Genomic DNA, 23,411 nt, shown 5'->3' with positions numbered 1-23,411 from the left:
CTCTAAATTAGGGGTAAAAAAACTTTCTGTAAAAGGCGAGATAGTGTATCTTAGGCTCTGCAGGCCATACAGACTTCCATGGACAAGGTGTAAACAAATAGGTGTGTCTGTGTTTCAGTAAAACTATTTATAAAACAGGTGGTGGGCCAGATTTGGCCTTCAGATCAGTGTCAACCACTGGTCTAAGTTGACCCTGAACCCCTCTGCAAAGTGATTACAACAAATTAGACAGAGCACGTTCTACCTGATGAAGCATTCATGAGGGCCCCGTCATGTTTGTTTTGAGACAGGGTCTTGCTCTGTCACCCAGGCTAGAATGCAGTGGCATCATCATAGCTCACTGCAGCCTCAAACTCCTGGGCTCAAGCCATCCTCTTGCCTCAGCCTCCCAGTGCAAGTCCCAAGTAGCTGGGACTGCAGGTGTGCAGCACCATGCCCAGATAATTTTAAAATTTTTTGTCGCACTATTTTTTGTCTCACTATCCCAGCAAATTTTTTTTTTTAGACGGAGTCTCACTGTATCTCCCAGGCTACGGTGCAGTGGCACGATCTCGGCACACTGCAACCTCTGCCTCCCGGGCTCAAGCGATTCTGTTTCTCCTGCCTCAGCCTCCCAAGTAGCAGGGACTACAGGCATGTGCCACCATACCTGGCTACTTTTTTGTATTTTTAGTAGAGATAGGGTTTCACCATATTAGCTAGGCTGGTCTCGAACTCCTGACCTTGGGTGATCTGCCCGCCTAGGCCTCCCATAATGCTGGGATTACAGGCATGAGCCACTGCACCCAGCTTACTTATCCCAGCTAATTTTTTAACTTTCTGTCTTGCTATGTTGCCCAGGCTGGTCACAGACTCCTGGGCTCAAGCTATCCTCCTGCCTTGGCCTCCCAAAGTGCTGGGATTACAGGTGTGAGCCACTGCACCCAGCCTCATCACCTGTTAATTAAGTGCCCACATGAGAGAAAGCAATCTATTGAGCATCAACTAGGTGCTGGGGCTCTGCTGGGCGTTTAATATATACCATTGGGAGCATTCTCCCTTCCCAAGGTCACAAGCTCTCACAAGCAAAGATGAGCTCATTACGTTCAGTCAACTCACACTGGCTCTCCATGTCAAGTCATTCTCATTTTTGTTTGTCAGCTTCCTGTTGTTGTTACCAAAGTCACATGTAGTTAAGTGTCTCGGTGAGCTGGGAATCAGTCTGCATTTACTTGGTGATGATTTAATGAATGTCCAATTTCCAGTAGATTATAAGCGTCATGAGGACAGGGTCCATCCTGTCCCCAGTGCTAGCATGGTGCATGGCACACAGCAGGCTCTTAACAGATGTGTATTGAGCGAATCAGTGAGTGGATTCGCAGCTGAATGAGGAGGAGTCATCAAGGCAACGAGGGTGGGTGGGCACAGTTCTGCATGTGGCGCCCTCTCGTTGCTTCTCAAAGGCACTGGGCTGCCCTAAAGCTGGCAAGTATGCGGACCTTCTGCGCAGCCGTGCGTCTGCAGCCCTGGTGGGAACAGAAGGCCTGGCAGATCTGGGGAGGGGACCAAGGGCCAGCACAGAAAAAGGGTGGAATGCAGCTACTAAAAGAGAGTAGATGCTGTTGAGTAACAAGGCCTTGCCTTAAGGAGTCTAACAAAGAGGGCTATTTGGGCAAAAACAAGGGGGACGTGTTCTCCAGTCGCTACCAGAAGCGTAATTAATTCTATCAGGCGGGGACCTGCTGTTCCCGGCTCCTGCCCCAGCCTCCACCCAGACTCTCCCTTGCACGGGGAAAAGCTGAGGCTGCCCCCACCAAGAGACATAAGCCCGATTCATAATTTTCCTTTCCTAATTAGGCACAGGAATGATGGAGACAATTATTAATAATGTATTGGGGTTTTTTTTAATGTCCCCTCAGGAGCCGAGCCTGAGAACAGTGCCCTTGATGATAAGCAGCCAATCTGCCACCACACTGGGCTCCGCGCACGGAGCACCAGGCAGAAATAGATAAGCCAGGGGAGCAAGTGGCCTGCAGAGCACAGGCTACAGATAAGGAGCCATAGATGGAAGGGCACAGAGCCCCTCACCCAGGGCTCAGGAAGGGTCTCGGCCACCAGCCAGGGGGGCAGAGAGGCTCCCGGTGCCGCTGCCTGTGTCCCCCGTTCCTTCCTTTGCTGGCACCTTCTCACAGGACTGCTCCTGCACCCTGTCGGGCTCAGCTTGAACGTCGCCTCCTCAGAGAGGCCTTCCTGATGCCCAGGGTGGCCCTATCGCCCCTTTCCACACACTGCGTTGCTCCCTCCAGTCTTCCGGTCTCCCCCAAAGCGTCTCTCCTGGACGTTTGTCACATGTGGGGACTTGCCTGCTTTGTGTCTATGCAGCCGTCACAGGTTGGCCCTGGGGCCAGACTGTCTGGGTTCAATCTCAGTTTCCTCATCTGGCCAAGCATTGTCCTTGCTCCCTGTGGGACCCTCACCCCTCTCTCCCTGCTCTCACTTTATCACACACACCGGGCACAGGCCCCCTTGGGCTCAGCTCTTCCCCCTCGCCTGGGCCACAGCCATCAGCACTCACACACTCACAGTCTCTCACACTCATGCACACTCATTCACACACATACACATTCACACACACTCATACGCACTCACACACATACGCATTCACACTCACATACACACACACACTCACAGTCACACTCCCACACAGTCCCCCACTCTCACATACTCATATACACTCTCCCACTCAGTCCCAACTCATACTCTCACACTTATACACACACACTCATACACTCTCACACACTCACACAATCACACTCCCACACAGTCCCCCACTCTTACACACTCATACACACACACTCCCACTCAGTCCCCACTCACACACACTCATACACACACTCATACACTCTCACACACACAATCACACTCCCACACACTCAGTCCCCCTTACACTCTCACATACTCATACACACACTCCCACACACTTGCACTCCACACACTTCCCACTCACACACTCGTATACACACTCATACACTCACACACTCATATGCACTCCCATGTACTCTGTCACACACTCTCACTCATACACAATACTCCCATGCACTCACACACTCCCCCACACTCACACTCTCACACACTCACACACTCCACCTCCTGCCTTGAAATCCTTCCCATGACTTCTCCCCCCAGATATGGCTCCACGATGCCGCTCCCTTTTGCAGCCAAACTTGAACCGCGAGTTGTGCATCCCCACCATTTCCATTTCCTCTCATTCTCTCTTTGACTCCCCGAATCCGGCTTCCTCCCTCCACTCCCGCCAAACCACTTTTCAGCGGCCAGCAGCAACTGCCACGTGGCACCATCCCGTGGCTGGCTCCCAGCCTCGCTGTACTTGACCATCAGCTGCGGTGGACACACTTGACCTCCCCTCTTCCTGGACGTCCCTTCCTGACGTGGCTGCAGGACCGGATGGCCTGGGCCGCCTTCCTCACAAGCCTCCCCTGTCACCCTCCTCTGCACCTCCTCATGTTGAGGTGCCCCAGGGCCAGGCCTTGGCCCTCTTCTCCCCTCTGCCTACCCTCTCCCACTTGACAACCCCCTCCAGTCTCAGGGCTAGGTGCTGACCACTGCCAAATGCCTGCCTCCAGTTCTCGATTCTCAATGCAGAGTCCGGCCCCAGCTGCTTTCTCACTGTCTCCCGTGGTGTGTGACAATTTCAGACTTCACACCTGACCTCCACACCCGTCCCAAAGCTGCACGGACCCAGTAATCTTCCCAATCAGTTGGTGACAGCTTCCTCCTCCCACAAGCGCAGCCCCAAACCCTCAGAGTCATCCTTAGCTCCTCTCTGTGTCTGCTGCCCACATCCACATTTCCATGAAATCTACCTCGAAAGCATTTCCAGACTCTGACCTTTCCTCACCGCCTCTGCGGAGAACCCTGAGTCTGAGCCCCGCCATCTCTGCTGCTAGGTTATCAGCAGTATCCCCGCAGCCTCCCGCCCTTCCCCCACGCCACACACCCAGTTTAAACACAGAGGGACTGTGCTGACCTGTAGGTCAGAATTCACCACCCTCTCTTAAGTCCTCCCCATGGCCTCCTTATGGCATCCCCATGGCCCCATGTGGTCCCATCTCCTTCTAGTCTCCCCTCGCGACTCCCTCTAGGCCACACTGGCCTCCTTCCTGCTCCCCAGAACTGCCAGGCCCACACTCACCTCAGGGCCTGCACTCCAGCCATTCCTTCCCCCAGATACCTGTATGATGAACTCCCTGCCGAATTCCAGTCTTTGCTCCAGTGTCTCCTCTGGAGACTGACCCTGACCACCCTGCGTCACACTGAGATCCCCCCCACCCTGCACCCCAGCACCCTCAGCCCCCATAAGCTGCTCAGCTTTGGAGTAAAGGACACAGCAGTGTGCAGGAGGAGAAGCCACCTCCTCTGCATCTCCCTTAAGAGCTGGGAAACCATTCCCAGGAGCCCCCAGCAGACTTTTCCTCTCCTGTCCTTGCGGGAACTCTATGACCTCTAAACCAATTAGGGGCATAAGTACTGGAACAACCAGGCCTGGCTGCGACCCCTGAAAACCGACCTCCTAGGCTGAGCCCGCCTCTCCCAAAGCCTAGGCCCTCTGGAGGGTGGGCGATATAGGAAGGGAATCAGAGTTCTGCAGGGAGAAGGGGAAGGATGGGGGCAGCGGCGGAGGGGTGTCTGCTGCTGGCTCTCTGATCGTGTCTCTCACGTTGTCTTTGCACCAGCCCTGAGGAGGCGGTTCTGTTGCCTTCCCCCGACTTATAGTGGAAGAAACTGAGATTAAATCTAACAGAGTCAATGACTTGCCCAAAGTCAGGATCTGGATTTTAACTCCTGGTACGTCTGATTCAAAGCCCGTGTGGATAACCACTGTGCTGAACTGGGCAGCTGATGTGATATCCCAGGAAGGAGGGGCTGGCAGGGGGATGGGACAACCGTGATAACCCAGCAGACCCAGCACAGGGCTGGAGTCAGGAAGAAGGTGGAGAGGGGGTTGAAGGGAGCAGCCACAGGATGTGGCCACTCAGAGGGCAGAGGGAATGCCCAGGTGGGGGCCTGAGCCAGGAGGAAGGCACTGCCCCAGCGGTATTGAGGAGCGTGGGGCAAGGAGGCCCCACTCCCTGCTGGATGCCTCCAGCACAGGGGGCCCACCAGGCTGGGGCTGGGGGCCTGAAAGGCGCTGCACACACAAGGCAGTTGCTGAGAAGAGGTTGAGGGCAGAGAGGATGTTTTCAGGGCCACTCGTACAGCAGTGAGGGTGGGACCCGGGGCTCTGACAACTCTCCCCATGAAGCTCAGCGAAGAGTCCAGCCTGGCCCACCCTTGTGGCTTGGGCTGCTCTGGAGCCCTGAGACCGTCCTGGTGGCACATTGAGGTCTGACTTCCCGCCAAACCACCCACCACAGGCTGACCAAGGCGTTATGCATATCCACAGGCCCACTGTTCCTGTCTATGGTGGGTGAGAGGGGGGACGTGCTCAGTGCTGCCGGCCACCGAAGCCCAGCTTCCTGGGGCAGGAAGGGGCATGGTTGGCATGCAGGAGGCAGTATGGGGGAGGTGGGCAAGAGGCAGACTGCCCCAAAAGGCCAAGCCAGCATCACTTCCCTGGGACACTCCCCTCCCACCCCCGCCCCGGGCTACAGGTTGCAGGGCAAGAGACCCATTTAGGCTACAGTGCCCACAAACTGCTTCCCTCCTGCACAGTAGAGAAGGGTGTGTCCCTTAGTTTTGGAAAAGGCAGGCCACTGAGGCACCCCCAGGAGCTCTGTGCCCCAGGGAGGCTAAATGCACCTCCCTGGCTTTCTGTCAAGCGTGGGCCAGGCACGGGTGCCTCTCACCTGTGGTTATGGGCAGCCAGGAGCTTCCTGCTGTAGGAATCCGTGATTGGAGGGAGGAATTGGGGAGACTTATGAAACAGGGGGTCTCCATGCTAAACCCAGAAGCCTGAGCCAAATTCCCACTGGCAGAGAAGGCGTGGGGGGGCCCTGAATTGCAGGCGCACAAGGGCACCGTGTTCATCCAGTCACACCCCAAAGGAGATTTCTCATTTCTCTGTAGAAATAGGGGCTTGTTGCAGAGGTTGGCCAAGGCACCGAGGTCTGATTTTGTATTTGTGGTTTTCAAGTGCGGCCCACGTGCTCTGGTGCCTTCGGGGTGAGGAGTGAGTGAGCAGCCCCGCACCCAGGCTGGCTCTCCAGACCTCCCCCAGCCGCCATAGGAGGTGGACGCCCTGGCACAGGCCTCCGGGTGCCCAGGAATGGAGAGCAGTGGCCTGAGAGGCGGCCCTTGTGTCCCTGAGACAATGGGACCCTGTGTGGGGGCAGGCACCGCAGAAGGGTGGCCGGCCCCACCCCCACACCACTCCTTCCTCAGTGGCCTTGGGGCTGGGGGCCCTGAGGCAGGGAAAGGGTGGTCAGCCCAGAAGAGACTTCTGAGAAACCGCGTCCTTTGTGGTGCTTTGGGGGGCAGTTCATAAATGAGGCTGAGAGACCAGAGGACCTGGGTCTGGTCCCTGTGTGGCCTCGGGCAGGGTCCTCCCCTTTTTGAGCCTCAAGTTTCTGCCTCTGTCCAAAGGGTCTACAAAACAGACTCTGCATCACGCAAATCTTTAGCAAAGCTCCGGCCCCACACTGTCCTTGTGAGACAGACAAAACCAGCGGGGGCTTCAGCAAGCTGGCTGAGGCAGGGCCGAAGAGGACACACGTTCCTAAGTGCTTTTCAGCATCCCGCCCCCTTTCAGCGCGCACCGAGTCCCGTGCATTTGCACTTTTCCGTGACATTCTGGACAGTTTCCTCAAGACCCTTTGGTGGGTGGGAGGGAGCGGTGCCAAAGGGGACCCCTGCACACGCTGAGGACCAGCGGTGCCATGAGACTGTTCCTGGAGCAGGGCAGTGACTCCTTTCACCTCTGCTCCCCATGGCCGAGTCACCAGGCCCACATTCGTTTTAAGACAGAGAAACGACTCCCAGCCCAGGTGCTTCTGCCTTCGGTTTCCCACAGCAAAGGCTGAACTTATCCTCGGAGGCTTGGGAAGCACATTCACCGACATCGGCTCCTTGAGGGAGACGGAGGTTGATCTCTACGGCACAGGGGGGCCCTAGACAAGTGGCACTAGACTGCATTGTCAGCAGTTGTGACCCGCCTGATGGGCCCGGAGCTGGGCTGCTCAGGAAGCCGGAAGCAGAGACAGCAACTGCAGTGACAGCTCCCACCTGACTACAATCAAGGCCAGTGAAGCGCCAGGCCCTTTCAGCTCCTGGGGAACAGTCAGGAAGCCACTCAGGCAGCCCAGGGCTTGAGTCCCCAAAGACTCGGAAAGTTAGGAGAGCCATCTAATGATGCCTCTGAGGCCCAGAGGCCCCCAGCATGCCCATGGTGTCACCAGCAATGTCTGGTACTCAGGCTGTGCTCCGGAACCAGGGAGCCATGGGGGCGAGTGGGCTGCCACTCACAGGGTCAAGAGGCCCAGCAGTGGATAAAGCCTCCATCTCACAGTGGAGAAGCAATTTTAAAACCAAGAACATGGCTCTCACTCCCCTCTTCTAGACTCAGACGGCATTCCTATTTAAAGATATCTTGCAAAACTGAGATTGTTTCCAACCTACTCGCTATCTGTTTGATTCATTCATCCCTGGCTCTGTTCCCTCCTGTCAGTCCAGCACCTCCTGTGTGCAGCTTCTCTCCAACAGCTGGCTCTGACGGGGAAAGCTGTTTGCCCAGGTCATACATTAGTATGTATTGAGTTAGCCGTGAGTACCGTCGCAAGGCCCCTGGCTGTGTGGCCTCAGTTTCTCCACTTCTGAAAGGGGACTATATCTGAGCTATGCGCCATTGTGCCTACCAGTGTCTTGAAGTCTTTCCTACTCCTGGTACCCACCAAAAGGCTGCCTCCATCATCTCCTCTGATAGTCACAAAAACCCTATGAGGATGATAGGGGAGGCATTTGCCACCAAGAGTACCTGGAGGGCTTGTCTGACCTCACACACTTCTTTCATGCATTGGACCTTGGGTGGGTCCACACGTCCACCTCCCCCACCCTGCCCAAGGGAATTTTCTGGTCTCCTTGGTCTCCTTAGCCTCCCTGGACCCCATACAGGTGGGCACATCCAAAGCTACCCACCCCACCTGCTTCTTCTGCAAACATCCATGGGACCTCTCTTTTCTATTTATTTCCCAGCACTTGCCACGATGTGCCATTATACATTTATTGGTGTATTTGCTCACCACTGGCTGCTTCTGCTCTTCTCAAAGTTCCCCTGGGGAGAGACCTCATCTGTGTTGTTCACTCTCTGGACTCTCAGCTGAATCTCTCCAACTTATGGAGCTGGCCAGGCCCTGTGGATTCTCCCTTCCTGCACTACTGTTTTGGAAACTCTCTCAAGGCAGTGAGCTGGGCCTATGGTAGGACTCACCTCATTTGTTTCATCGTCTCTTGGGAAATCAGGGTCTTTGGTTGCCTCTTTTAAAAACCACTGTTTCAAATCTTTGGTATGGTTTTTGGATGTTTCAGACAGGGGGGCAGATCTGGCCCCTGTTACTCCATCTTGGCTGGAAGCAGAAGTCCAAAGCTTTTAACGATGCATCTCATAATGAGAAGACAGCTGCTCTTCTGATGAAGCAAAACTGAGCCTGGGCAGCTTGCAGTTGCTCTCTCTGGTTGCCAGCTTCATCGTCTTTACAGGCGTCAGGAGTGTTAAATGAATACAGCGGACAAAGCCTCACTGAGCCTCGGGGAAGACAAGGTGTTGCGACCCCTGAGATGTCAACTCCTGCCTTTCTGTTGTGTTTGCAGAATCTTGGCTGGGAGGTAGAGGGGGTGACAGAGGAGGCAGAGAGCCCAGGTAGCCTCAGTCCTGGAACTTGGCACTCTCTGATTGTCTCAGCCTCCCTGTCTGACCACCTGTCTCTCACAAAGCATCACCCGCATCCCTGAAATAACCTTCACCTTCTGTATTAGCAATTCATGCGTGCCTCTTCCCCCGGAGACTCCTGAGCAAGATGATCAGGTCTTAGCTTTGTAATTAATAATTCATGGGGCGGCTAGCGCCAGCCCTGGTAAAGGCATAGTTTACGTCTGATTTATCTTTGTACTCCCAGATCCCAGCACACTGCCAGGCACCGAGGGTGCTCAGTTTGCTGGATGAACAAATGACTGAATGAGCACCTTCATGATGCTATCTTCTCAAATATGAACCATCAGTCTGTGCACCTGTAAGCTGTCTTAGCACCTCCAGAAAGAGGTGCTGGCCACACCCCATGGGAGGGAAGTTCAGACAGGGATAGACCCAGCTGAAGCCCAAAGATCAGGGTCCCAACCCTGGCCCTTGGGAAAGTTGCTTCTTGATCCTGGGACTCCATATTGTATTCTTTTTTCTGAAATAACACCTTCTAGACTTCCTCCAGCTCCAACATTCTCTAATTGACTCAAGTAAGGATAAATAAGGATGCATTCTTTGAACACAACAGCTGGCTTTCTGAGCAAAATCCAAGATGTATGCCTTCACTAGGTTTCACAAAATGCCTCCCTCATTTCATAGCCATTAGTGTTTTTGCCTCTGGTAGTTTTCTCATACACATGCGGTGATAAGTGTGCTTGCAGAATATTAGAGGGGACCCTGTGCAGGATGCTGTGAACCATGGGCTCACTGCTTTCAGTGTCAATTATGTTTGAAAAGGAATAGCAAAAGAAAATTCCCACCTAAGTAACAGAGAATGTAAAGAAGAGAGGCACTGTGAAATTTAGTGCCAAATTCCTTATGAGGCTTATAATCAATCAAGTTGATGAAATTTCTCAACAGGGGCCCTGTTAGTATTTTTCAAGGGACAATTCTACCTTGTGTGAGAGTATCCAGTTCATTGTCATTAACATCCATAGCTGCTGGGATCACACATTGCAACAACCAAAGACAGCACCCATTCGGATATTTCCAAGTGCTTACTGGAGGGGGTGTGGCAGCCCCTGGCTGAGACCACACACCGGTAGCTCTGTCCCCAGCCACAGGAGTGTCGGTGTGACTGTTTGTGGTCCTGGACCATTGGTGGCAGGCATGGCCCTGGGGTCTCTCCCAGAGGTGTCACAGCCTGAAGAAGTAGAGCCATGGAAACCAAAATTGCTTCCCTTTGTGGTGAAAATGAGGAGGTAGACCTTTGAGGCTTAGGGGTGCAGTGTAGACAGAACAGCCTTGGATGATCTGGCTATATTTGTGACTCTCCAGCAGTGACTTCTGACTTCCCAGAGTGTAGGGAAGGTGGGGGCATCACCCCAGGAAGACACAGCCAAGTCAGGGATACCCCAAAGTGAGGAATTGGAGGGAAGGATTTTTTGTTTGATATTTCACCAAGAAGGCCTTGAACAAGTTCATCATGGGGAAAATGAGAATCCCTTTGGGTCTCCTTTTTCTTATTTTAGAGTTCATTCTTATTTTCAATGCTATATTCTGTATCTTTTCAGTGTTGAGGTTTCTAAAGGCCTGGTGCTGCCCTGACTGAGAGGCCCAGTGGCATCCTCCTATCAGCCATCTCTCAGGAAGCATTTCTTTCTTTTTATTTTATTTTATTTATTGATTTTTTTTTTTAGCTGGAGTCTCGCTCTGTCACCCAGGCTGGAGTGCAGTGGCACAATCTTAGCTCACTGCAACCTCCACCTCCCGGTTCAAGCGATTCTTCTGCCTCAGCCTCCCGAGTAGCTGGGATTACAGGTGCCTGCCACCACGCCCAGATAATTTTTGTATTTTTAGTAGAGACGGGGTTTCACTATGTTGGTCAGGCTGGTCTCAAACTCCTGACCTCAGGTGATCCACCTTCCTCGGCCTCCCAAAGTGCTGGGATTACAGGCGTGAACCACCATCAGGAAGAATTTCTGATTCGACTTGGTCTCTGTGACACCTGAGGCTCACTCCTAGGCACCTTGCATTTGTTAGTGGGGTTTCGGTGCTGGTTCACTAGGAAGCACATAGTGGCTCCCTGGATCTCCTAATCCAGCTGCAACAAATCAGTAACTGCTCCCTTCTTGCCATTTTCTTTCTTCTTTCCACCTTTCTTCATGCTGCACAGAATGTACAAAGGTACAAGCATTCAGGAAAAACAGCTTGGCATGTCCTTCTAAAGTTTATCATACACACACCACACAACCCAGCAGTTCCACTCCTAGATATTTATCCAAGAGAAATAGGAAAATGTGTCTGTACAAAGACTTGTACATAAATGCTTATAGCAGTTCTATTCAAGATAGTCAGAACTGGAAACAACCTAGGTGTTGGTCATCAGGTGAACGGATAAACAAATTGTGGCCAGGCACAGTGGCTCACGCCTGTAATCCCAGCACTTTGGGAGACCGAGGTGGGCAGATCACCTGAGGTCGGGAGTTCGAGACCAGCCTGACCAACATGGAGAAACCCCGTCTCTACTAAAAATACAAAATTAGCTGGGCATGGTGGCGCATATCTGTAATCCCAGCTACTTGGGAGGCTGAGGCAGGAGAATCGCTTGAACCCAGGAGGCAGAGGTTGCGGTGAGCTGAGATCGTGCCACTGCACTCCAGCCTGGGCAACAAGAGTGAAACTCCGTCTCAAAAAAAAAAAAAAAGAAAGAAAGAAAGAAAAAACAACAACAAAATATGGTATGTTCATATAAAGAAATATTATTCAGCAATAAAGGAAGGAGCTGCTGAAATACACAGTAACATGGATGAATCTCAAAAACACTATGCTAAATAAAGGAACAAAAAAAATACACACTGCATGATTCCATGTATGTGAATGTCAAAACCAAGCAAATCTAATCAGTGATTTTAGAAATCAGAATAGTGGTTGCCCCCAGGGTGGGATTGATTAGAAAGAGGCACGGGGACACTTTCTGGGCTGTTGGAAATATTCTGTGTCATGCTGGAGGTGCGGCTTCCACTGGTGCATGCATTTGTCAAAGCTCAGAGGATGGTACTTTTAAGATGGGGGGTGCATTTCACTAGATGTAGATTACACTTTGATAAAAATCATAATAATGAAGCCATCCATATTACCCTTTGGGAAGTCATCCTGTGGTTCCCCACTTACTGTTGCACCCCTCAAAGTATCTATTATAGAGTGGACACCAAGTCTGGGGTGTATTTCTGATTCTTTTGCATATATTCACGTCTTGGAGACCTGTCCAAAGTTAATACTGTCTCTCTGTCCATCCATCCATCCATCCCTTCCTTCCTCCCTCATCATCCCCTTTCCTCTTTTTTTCTCTTTTCCCTCTCACTTCCTTCCTTTCTCCCTCCCATTCCTTTTGCAATTCTGGGCACTCCTTTCCAGCTGTGTCTGAGTCTTCCCAGAAGCCCTGGGATGAGGCTGTGTGATGTCTTTGCTTTTCTCAGAGGAAAGCGAACTGGCCTCACTGACACAAGTCCTTCAGGTCCACCCCAAGACAGCCTGTGCCAAGGGAGGGAGGACAGGTTCACCCCAAGGACTCCATGGATTGAGTAACTAAGAGAGGGCCCTGTAGCACCAGTGTCCGGTGCCTTGTCAGTGACACTTTTCCAAATTTTGACCACCCCCGTGCAAACTGAGACAGCGGCAAATACCCACCCCACGGGCTGAATCCAAGAAGGGAGAAAGTCTGCGTCTTGCAAGAAATTAGCTTAAGACATGGACACTGGCAGTCCTCCCTTTCTTTCCTTCCTCCCTCAGCATCCCCTGTGAGCCCCGCTCCCCACCCCCGCCTGCAGAGGAACCAGAGTTAGTGCCTCAGCTGAGAGAATGAGATGCTCTGTTATTTTTTATGGGGAATTAGACCTGACCCTGCTGTCAGTTAGCTCATGCCGAAGGGGGATGGATGGCCTGGGGCGTGGCGCTCAGCCCCTGCTCTGAGCACGCCGGGGCAGGGATGGAGGTGCTCAGAGGCCAGCCTGGCTGGGGGCCAGCCATGATGTCACCTGCCGCAGGGTGGGGGCAGGGATGGCAGGAAAGGTCAGGGAGCCTTCAGCCAGGTGATGGATGCCAGTGGCCTCCCTGTGCCTCTGTTGGTGTCACCCATAATGGTCCCACCAGTGACCTCCCCACACCTCTGTTGGTGTCACCCATGATGGTCCCACCAGTGACCTCCCCACGCCTCTGTTGGTGTCACCCATAATGGTCCCACCAGTGACCTCCCCACGCCTCTGTTGGTGTCACCCATGATGGTCCCACCAGTGACCTCCCCACGCCTCTGTTGGTGTCACCCATGATGGTCCCACCAGTGACCTCCCCACGCCTCTGTTGGTGTCACCCATGATGGTCCCACCTCTGTCACTGGCCATGACCAGCTCATCCAGGTGACACTCAGGCTGCTCCTGTCTTTTTCAGCTCCCAACTCTACCTCTTGCCCCACTGAGGAAAGCTGGTGGTCGGGGCTGGTGATCATCATTGCCGTATGCTGTGCCTCCCTGGTGTTTCTGACTGTGCTTGTCATCATTTGCTACAAAGCCATAAAAAGGTGAGTGCTCACTCACTGCACCCAGCTTCAAGCCGAAGGGAACCCCAGCTGGGCTTGGGGCTCCTACACACATCCCGTATCATTATTTTAAATTATAAAAGTTGTTAAGCATATAAGAAGCAGAAAGAATATACAGTGACCTTCCATCTACCCTCACCCCGATTCAACAGTTCATCAAGATTTTGCTGTATTTGCTATATCTGTTTTATTTTTCCTTTGATCTTTTTCATTGCCGAAATATTTTAAAGTTGATCTCAGAAATAATGTCTCTGTCACTTTAGAGAGTTTGATTCCACAAGCAATTGATTAGCACCAATTATATGTCAGGCCCAGTGCAACGTGAAAAATACAAAAATGTTGCAAAACACCAAAGAGTCATAGGACTTGTTAACAATATAATATTTCTAAGGAAGTTTTTAAAACATTTCCTGACTCCCAAAACTAGAGGGCCCACATTAAGAACATTCCTAACATCTAAAATATTTAAGTTTACTCTTTAAGTTGGTTGTTCTATGTGATTTCACTTTAGTAATTCAAAAGCAGAAAGTAAAATATCAAGGTAAAAGTCTTAAAACAAGTCAGGCACACAGGATGGGGGGCCACAGAAAGCCAATAGACCAGGAGCGTCCTGGTAACGGGGCACAGGAGGGAGGACACCTGGCGGCAGGGCCCGGGCATGGCGGCTCCATGCAGGACAGGCCATGTCCTGGGCATCTGCCACCCAGCCGAGAACCCAAACTCAGAGCCCCCTCTGCCCAAAATGCACATGCTGCAGGGCAGTCTCCAAAAACACTGATAAATAACACAGGCATAACTGTAATCAGCAATACCTCAGCCGGGCACTGGGTTCTCCTCACCAACGTTCTCTTAGTTCATCTCCACCTACATTTTCCCAGTCAGCTCCATTTTGCAGAGGAGGTTGAGGTTCTAAGGAGTTAGAGAGCTGCCCAGGGTGGCACAACTGGCGAGCAATGGAGTCAGAAATTGAACCCAGAACAAAAATACTCCGAAGCCCAGCCCTGACTACACACCGTGTTTCAGGGTTATTGACGAGTTCGACTCCAGTGTTAGGCTAAGAACAGACCTCGGTATTCCTGCCTGCCCTTCCTCAGTGATGTGGGAGAGGGGACACTCGGGGTTTGGTGAGGTCCGTCTGTGCTTCTTTGAGGCCAGAAGGACATACAGACAGAAAGGCCCAATGCTCTAAGACCCTGTAACTCTGGGTAGCGGCTTAGTCTTGAAAACCAAGGTGGGGCCAGGCGTGGTGGCTCATGCCTGTAATCCCAGCATTTTGGGAGGTGGAGGCGGGTGGATCACCTGAGGTCAGGAGTTTGAGACCAGCCTGACCCACATGGTGAAACCCCGTCTCTACTAAAAATACAAAATTAGCAGGTCATGGTGGCACACGCCTATAATCCCAGCCTCAGGAGGCTGAGGCAGGAGAATCTCTTGCACCTGGGAGGCGGAGGTTGCAGTGCGCTGAGAGCGCACCACTGCACTCCAGACTGGGCGACAGAGCGAGACTCCATCTCAAAAAAAAAAAAAAAAAGAAAGAAAGAAAACCAAAGTGGATGGTTGGAGTCTCCCAGGGGACATAGCTAATCCAATTCCCACGTGTTTTGTAGGCACCTCCTTTGTGCCAGGCTTGGTGGGCATACAAACAGGTAAGACAGAGGCTGTGCCCACAGGCTGCTCCATGAGGCTGTGCGAGGTTTGCTGGCAGCCCGCTGTGGCTGCCCGGAGGAGTCACGGTGCATTCTGATCTGGACCATAAAGCATTTGAGCTGAGGGCCTGCTGGAATGGGAGGAGGGTTTTAAGCAGCAGAGCAAAGGAGGCATTCTAGGTCAAGGCACCTGTGACGGGAGCAGCCGGACACCAGGAAGCCCCTGCGACGCAGGAGATGAGGCTGGGAAGCCGTGAGCCTGACTAGGGAGGCCTTTGTCACCAGGCTGAGTGGTGACTTTGCCTGTGACTAGACACTAGGAAGTGCTGAAGATTAGCTTCGGTAGCTGCTTTTTGGGGGAAGAGTGTGCGCCACCAGGCCATGGCTGCCAGTCTCCTTGCAGACACGCCCCACTTCCCCTGGGAGAGGCTCAACATGAATAATCTGTTTAATATAAACTCGTGTTCTTACAAAAGACACCTGAGCCACTTCTGCCTCCCTCCCTGCCCCAAACCTCCCCTGAAGAAATGTGCTACCTGCTTCTACCGGAGGAGGGAAAGAGAACAAACTCACATTAATAGCTCACTAGGGCAGTGCTGCTCAGCGGTAGCCTGCTGGGCTTTGTCTCAGGTGGGCTGGGGGCTCCCAGGAAGGGTGTGAGGGGCGTCATCTCAGAGCAGCTATAGAGGGGCCTCCTGTCTGTCCTCTTCCACTTTCTCTGAGCTCTTGGCTCCTGGGTCTGTTAGCACCCTGGAAAAAAACAGAACTCATCCCAGATGGCTCAGTGGACCAGACTTCAGAGAGTGGGCTTCTTCCAGGGGCATGGGCGGGGCTCCACCAGGGCGTGGGCGGGGCTTCTTCCAGAGGCATGGGCGGGGATCCTTATGTGGTGTGGGCGGGGCTTCTTCCAGGGGTGTGGGTGGTGCTCCTCTGGGGCATGGATGGGGCTTCTTCCAGCGGGTGGCGAGGATTATTCCAGCGCTTTGGGTAGGCCCAGAGAGCAAGTGGGGCAGGTGAGGCACTCAGGGACTTGCAGAGTGGGGGCGGTTAGCACCTCTAGGAAGACAGGCAAGCGGGAAACTAGTGCCGTGGGAACCTCGTGAGAGACTCGCACTTAGGAGAAGGGCCGCCTAGCAGGAGCTGCGGTTGGAACTGTCAGAGAAGCAGCCCCAAAACAGGCAGGAAGGGGGAAGAAATGCTCCCAGCAGCTCTCCATGCTTAGGTTTCCCGTGGGTGCCTCACACTGGCCAAACCCAAGAAGCAGGGGAATCAGGACACACCGTCAGTAAGGTCGGCCTCCCGGGGGCACAGGGCAGAAAGCCCGTGAAGCAGGCAGTTGGGGTGTAAGCCGACGCTATGCTGCGCAGCCCCTTTGCTGCCCTGCACCAGGCTCTGCATCCATCTGCGGACCAAGACCTGGGGACACCGAGGAATAGGACCCAGCCCTTTGACCTCGAGGTCTTCATAATCCAGAGAGAGCATCCCTGGTGCAGCAGACAGATATTTAATGACAAGAGGGGACTGTGTTCATTGCGGGTGAAGGCAGAAATAGAGCCCAATACTGCCAAAACCCACCTAGAAGGAGGCTGGGGAGGGCGGCCTAACCCCTTGGTGGAGAGAGAAGGAGGCAGCAGAAGCTGCAACCCCGCCTACAGAGCAGAGTGCTCCCCACTGCCCCCCCAGGCGCTGACCTCAGCTGGGGCTGTAAGAGATAGCATCCTCACTCAGGCCAGCTGCCTGTCCACATTTCTCTCCAGCGAAGTGGAGGATTTCTTGCTCACGGCCAATTGTTTTTGGTCAATAATTCATCTGAAACATGCCTTTTCTCTCAGGAAACAAAAGTATCTCATGTCACTGCAAAACCATTAAAAGGAAAATTTAGTGATAAATCCTACTCTTTTTTTTTGTTGTTGTTAACTCTCATAGCCTCGAGTCCTAGGGATTTCCAAGAGATCTTTGTAAATGGCCCCAACACAGCCTTTCAGAGCCAGGTTGCCAAGAGGATGTTTCTAGAATCGGGTAGGTCAGGGAGGAGGTGACTCTGGAGATGCCTTGGCACCTGGGGCTGTCAGCTGCCGGGACACGGGCCTCGGCAGGGACGGGCGACACCGAGGGCTGAGTTGCAGCTGTGGAAGGCGCACCCCGCAGAGCCCTCACATCTGTGTCCAAGGCCTGGCTTCAAGGGGGCTGGACCTTGGCAGGAGGAAGAGTCTCACTAGCACTTGCTAGACGCAGATTAGGTGAATTAACGCTCCCTCCTGTGACTCAGCAAGCCTTCACCAAGTCCCACCTGTGCACTGGGTAGACGATGTTCAGAGGAGGGGCACCTTGCCCAGACCTGGTAGCCAGGTGGGGTGGGAGGTTTCTTAAAGAGGTACATTAGCCAGGCCGGGGGACTGGGCGGGGAGGGTGTTACTTGAATTTGCATGAGCACGAGCAGTGGCCCCCAAGTCTGCTGTCAACGACCCCAAACTACAGAGGGGGTTCCCAGCCATAGGGAGCCCATGCAACATGCATTTTGGTGGCTTCATTGCCCCGGGCTTGTTGTAAACAAGCCTTTTTATCTACAGCCACATGGAGAGCAGGCCCCAGAGCCCTTGGGTGCTGGGTACCCCCGTGCCTGGCACCTGGGTGTCCTCCCACCCCTAGGCCTGACGGGCACATGTTTCTGACAGCAGGACAGCCTGATTTGTTAAAAGAGCCCAGAACTGGGAGTCAAGTCCCCAGGCCTGTTCCCTTCCCAGCCCCAGCCCCGCCGGGCTCAGCTGGGCTCAGCAGGTATCGCTTCCCTCTGTGGCCTCCGTTTTCCCTCTCTGAAATGACAGTCTCCGAGCAGCCTTTTGTGTCCCCATCCTGGATCGCAGGGGGACCATCACCCCTCAGGCATTCAGCCTCTTGGACGTATAAATGCTGATCACTGTGCCCGCCAGGGCTGGGCCAGGTGCCAGGACCAGGTGCCAGGCACTGGGCTACAGGAGTGGGCACCACCGGCACAGTCCCTGCCCATGCTGCACATACCTTTTCGGGGGAAGAAGTGGGCATCAATCAGACCAGACTGCCCCCAAAGAACGGTGGATCACAGTCAGAGGAGAGGCAGAAGAGCAGAGACAACACGAGTGTCCGTCCAGGGCAGGAGACAAACCTAAAACCAGTGATGACCACAGAGAGTCATCAAGATAAAGCTCCAAGGGGCAAGGCACCCGCTGCCCAGGTAGACCTCAGATCCCAGCTGGGGGAGCCCCACAGGCCTTTGCACTTGCAGGGATGTGGCTGTTTTCCTGGGGTGGCATTTGCAGCTTCTCTGACAGCCACACCCTTCACTCAGAGAAGAGTTCCTGTGTTGAGGGGAGATGATGCCCACCCCCTCCACGGAGACACACCCACGCTGGCACAGGAAGAACACCTTGCCTCCATTGGCCATCTGTGGCGTGGGTCTGTTCCCAATTGCCATGAAGCCACTGGACAGCCATTTCCCTCTCACTTACCGGTATAATTGGCAGAAAGACCAATACGTGGTTTCAGGACGGTTTGGCTGACCCTGCAGACGTTAATTGCTGACCTTAAGCAAGCGTGCTGCTTCCTGGATGTGGGCTTGAGTGTGCGTGATTGTGCCTAAGCACCACTTATTGCTGGGCTCTGGCCCTCATCAGCTGTTTGTGGTTGAGCCACTTTCAGTAGAACGAGCACTTTTGAATGCTCAAGTCTTTTTGATGGTGCCTTAGAAAACCCATTGACTGGCACAGGACTGTACAGTGTTGATCCATTTATTGAGCACCTAATGTGTGCTGGGGACTAAGCACAAGGGATGCAGAAGAAACAAGACAGTCCCTGTCTTGTTCTCCTCCTGCTGGAGGAGGCAGATTAAGCACACATGCCAGCAAATTAATAAATGAGGTGATCTTAAAGACTATGAAGAGAAAAAAAATACAGGGTAATGGGGAAGAGAAGGAAAAAGGAGTGAAGGTTGTGTCCTCTCCAAAGAGTCAGGCATGTTGTGCATGCCTTTTGAGACAGCTTAATGATTAGAAAGTATGGCTAGAGCATTGCACATTTATTCCCTCCTTTTAATTTAGTTTTAATTTTTATCAAAGGAATACATATACATACTATGGCTTAAAATGTCAAATGTGCTCCCAAGGCTCTTAAGAAAGACAGCAGCCCCCTGTCTTTTCCCCCAAGTCACATTCTTGAGAGGCAACCACTTTCAACAGTTAGCTGTTTCTTCTGATGTTTCTCTCCATATGCTAAGTGATGTGTATACTGCTATTTAAATTTTCTTTCCATTTTAAGCACCATCTATTTACTTTCCACTGTGGAAGATACCAAGGCCAGCACCCTTGCAGTACAGACATACAACATACTTCCCCTCTTCTCATTCTCCACCTAGAATGGGGCTCAGTATGGGATTCTGTGCCTATTCAGTGCTTACCTTAGTGTAACAAAGAACATATTGTGCATAGCTGAGCCACATAGCGTACTATGCTGTTTCCTTTCCTGGGGTTAACAATGCCTCCTCTCAACACAGTCAAATGTATCAGTTCCATTTTTGTCCTAGGGGCTCCATGCTCCTCTCCAGGTGGACTGTGGGTCTCTGAGCCTGTTGCATAGTTGTCACCCTACAATCGTCCTCTCCAGCACCCTTCCAAGCTGGATGATCCCAACACGGCTCCTCCCTGGGAACCTGCTACCCTCAGCTCTCTCCCTCCCTCTCCAACTCCAGTCTCTCATCTCCTTAGCTTGATTATTTCATGGATATTTTTCCCAAGATCTTTCCTGGATCATAGACTCAATAGAAAGTTAATCAGTGAAATTAGTTTTCTTTTTAGGATTTACACTCTTTCTGGAGCTTTGGGATAGCCCAGAGAAAGGTTAGTTCTTACTGAATGTGTGGCATATAGAGAAGATTTGGTTACCTGGGGCACCTGGAATGCCAGGGAGGGGTGGAAATGAGTTTCCTATGGAGTCTGAGCCAGAATGAACCTTCATGGTCAAGGGCCAATCCCTTGTTTTACTGATGTGGGAACTGAGGCCTTGGTGGGGAGAGAAATGGTTCAGGTTCCAGAGGTTTCCTGCCCTCCTCCTGGCTCATCGAGCACTCCCAGAGGTCTCTCTGGTCAGTGTCCTTCCCCTCATTTCTTCCAGTTAAGTCCTTGCTGCTCCTCCCTGGAGACGCAACTCAAATGCCACCTCCTCTGAGATGTCATCCTGGACGAGTACAGAGCTCTCTCTTCCCTGTCCAACTGCTAGAGTCATAGCTGTCCCTGAATTTACAATTCTGCTTTCTGCTGTAGGTAGGTGTATGTCGGTGTTCGTGTGCCCACACCCTTGCGAATGCGTGGTTGTGTGCACACACGGTAGATGGGGATTGGTCATCTCATCTTACTCATCTCTCTCCCAACGGTGCCTGGCACGATGCCTGGCACATAGTAACTGTTCAGTGGTGGTTTCTGTGGTGTGAATGGAGGCTTGTTCCCACAGACTTGCCAGAGTCCACCTTTTAAACTGACAGACTCTATTTAGAATTGCAGTAAACTCATTTTTTTTCTCTATCTGGGTGAGTGAAATGGTCTGCTTTTGGTGTAAATAACATGCACCAAATTTTAAGTGTTGGGCCTCACCCCTTCACCAGTTTCAGTTTTCCCAGCCCCCTGCCATTCCTGCCCCCTCCCTCTCAACCCCATTTCTTCAGTAGGCCTCCTGCCATTCTCTCCCTTCCCCATACGCATGTACCCTGACTCAGCAGTCCCCTCTCCAAGCTTCGGAATAACACAGCCTCTCTCCCACCTGCGCATAACACACTCCCAGGCTGTGAATGCAGTGAGGCAGCTCCGCCATCTACCTCCTCTTCTTCCTCCCCGCAGGACACACCTACTGTGCCAGGGGCCAACCCAGCCCTCTCTCCCTCGTTGCCTGCTCTGGCCTTCAGCTGATCTGCAGAGTCAGGGCCAAAGGAGGGGCATGGGGAAGAAAAGGTTGGCCAGGCCCAGAGGCCAGCAGTGAGGACCAGGAATCAGGACAGGAGTGGAACTGCTCCATCCACCCTCAACTCACCACAAACTTCCAGGAGCAAGAAATTCACCTTGAATGCATCTTGGTGCATTCCTGGGGCCCTGAGACTGGGGGTTATCTCATGGGCCAAAGCCTCTTGGCCAGGTAGGGTCTCAATGTGGTTCCCATCTGCCACCTCTCCCTGCTGTTCACATGCGTACCTGTAGCAACACTCCCTCCTCCCCACTGCCCTAAATCCAACCCAGAATCACCACACCGTTGTACTGTGAGTCAGGTCAAAGTTAGTGTACTCCAAGGAAGGGCCTCCTGAGGGCAAGTGCTGAGCATTGATGCATGGCCTTGGCTGCTCAGAGACCATCCTGCATCCTTTGGAACCTGGGCTGAATTCAAGGAGCTGGCACCTGTGCTTAGTCCAGAATCAAGACTCGATCTTCTGAGTCCTTGGCCAGTGCGCCTTCCCCTGGGCCTCACTGCCACCTTCTAGGCTGTCTGGGGCTGGGCTCTTTGGAGTCCCAGAAGATGCAGTGTCCTCACCATCACATCCACATCCTCTATCCAGGAAGAGGTCAGGCCAGCAAGGGGCAGGGACATGAGGTCCTGACCTGCCCTGGGCTGAAATGCTTCTTTGGACTTATTTGTCCCCCCATAAAGACCGATCTTCCATGATGGGTGATAAAATCCCATCCTGCCGTGTGATGCAGGCAGCAGGGACGAGCCTGCTTCATCTGCCAGCATCCTTGGCGTGGGGCGCATGGAGCCCAGGCCTCCGTGCACCATGGACAGTCATGGACAGAATGCTCAGCAGATTGAGGGTGTGTGTGCTCAGGGCCAGCTGATGGGAGACCCAGATGGATCCCTGCTTCTTGGGGCCTTTTTCTTTTGTCATCAAGAAATGCGTGCCTCTCTGGACCCATCTCTCCAGACATGCTGGGTCAAGGTCATGGGGCAGGGTGAGGGTAAATGGGAACCCCCATTTAAGAAGTCTTCAGGTGACGCCCACTGCAGTCAGGATAAGACCCAGACACCTTGCCCTGGCCAGCTGCACCCTACAGGGGCTGGCTTCTGCCCCACTGCTCCTGCTGGTGTTTTTCTCCTCCTCTCCGCCCTTGCTCAGGACTCTCCAGCTGCACGGGCCTCCATCCCAGCTCTGTCCTGCTCCTTGCATGGCAGGGTCCTTCTCACCCGCTGGACCTCGCTGACCTGTCAGCCTACCAGGCCTCCCGCTATTCTCTCCCTCGACGCCTGGTTCTTTGCCGTCTTAGTCCCTCTCCTAATTTGCTGCAGTCTGTTCATTTGTGTACTGCTGGTCAGATGACTACCAACCTGGTGCCAGCTCGAGGCCAGTGTCCTTGGGCCGTATGAGTCCGTTGTGTGCACTCAAATGAGCCGAACCCACAGGACCATGGAGGTGGAGCCACCTGTGAACGAATCTTGCCCGTGAAGAGAGGCGCCCTGTGCCTGAGGTTGGGGAGTCCGGGGGAGGGGGATGGACCGCTTCTCTTGGGGAGACACCCCCTCAGCCTCCTTGTTTGCTTCAGGAGCCTCCGAAGCAGTGCCGGGCATTTCTGTAGTGCCCATGGTGACCAGGCTGGGCTGGGCTGGCTCAGGACAGCTGAGCAGCGTAGGATGCAGGGGAGCCCTGGTGGGGCGTGACCGCCCAGGAGCTCAGGGCAGGTCTCTCCTGGAAATCCAGCCTCTAGGAAGAACAGATGGCTTTGTGTATTCCCATTACCAATGAAGGCCTTTTGTGACAGCAAGACAAGGTGAAGGGCGGTTTTGTGACAGGAAGACAAGGTGAAGGGAGGTTCCGTGACCTGGGGCTGGTGTCCAAGGGCATGCCCACATGTGTCTGCCTGTGCCCACCTGTTCTGTATAGGACCCCCACCAGACCTCAGCCGAAGGCCCTTCTACCCAGAGGTGTTCCCCAGCCCCTTCATCCCCAGCACAGAGGTGGGTGGCAGGGAGGCATTGTCCCTGGAGTTTCAGGGAGGCGGGTGCCCAGACCCCCAGTGAGACGGACACCGTCTGGGCCGCTTCTGCCCACAGAATCCCCAGCAGGGATCTCCATCCCCCAGCACCATTCTGGCATCTCGGAGGCTTGAAGGACAGTCACCGAGGCCTGAGCTAGCTTGGAGGTCCCTGTCCAGGGCTCTGTGCATGAGCCCGCAATCCTTTCTTCAGCCTCCGGGCTGGGAAGGGCTCTGCCCTAGAACAAATCCCAGGCTGCAGAGCAGTGCTCAAGGGGAGAGAGAGTCACGCGTGTGAGAAGCCCCTC

General features: G+C 53.3%; 1 protein-coding gene across 3 annotated transcripts in view; it reads left to right on the top strand.

Moving 5' to 3' along the window:
• Positions 1-23,411, top strand: part of PRIMA1 (proline rich membrane anchor 1) — a 70,927-nt gene that overhangs the window by 38,320 nt on the left and 9,196 nt on the right. For all 3 annotated transcript variants that reach the window (XR_004666283.3, XM_003832799.5, XM_008958231.5), the window contains exon 4: positions 13,334-13,463. Coding sequence is in view for 2 of the 3 variants with exons in the window: in XM_003832799.5 (XP_003832847.1) it covers positions 13,334-13,463 (130 nt within the window). In the remaining variant the exon portion in view is untranslated. The remainder of the gene's footprint in view (positions 1-13,333; positions 13,464-23,411) is intronic.

This window comes from Pan paniscus, chromosome 15 (genome assembly GCF_029289425.2).
Source record: "Pan paniscus chromosome 15, NHGRI_mPanPan1-v2.0_pri, whole genome shotgun sequence".
Taxonomy (NCBI): Eukaryota; Metazoa; Chordata; class Mammalia; order Primates; family Hominidae; genus Pan; species Pan paniscus.
This window is presented reverse-complemented; position numbering and strand designations above follow the sequence as displayed.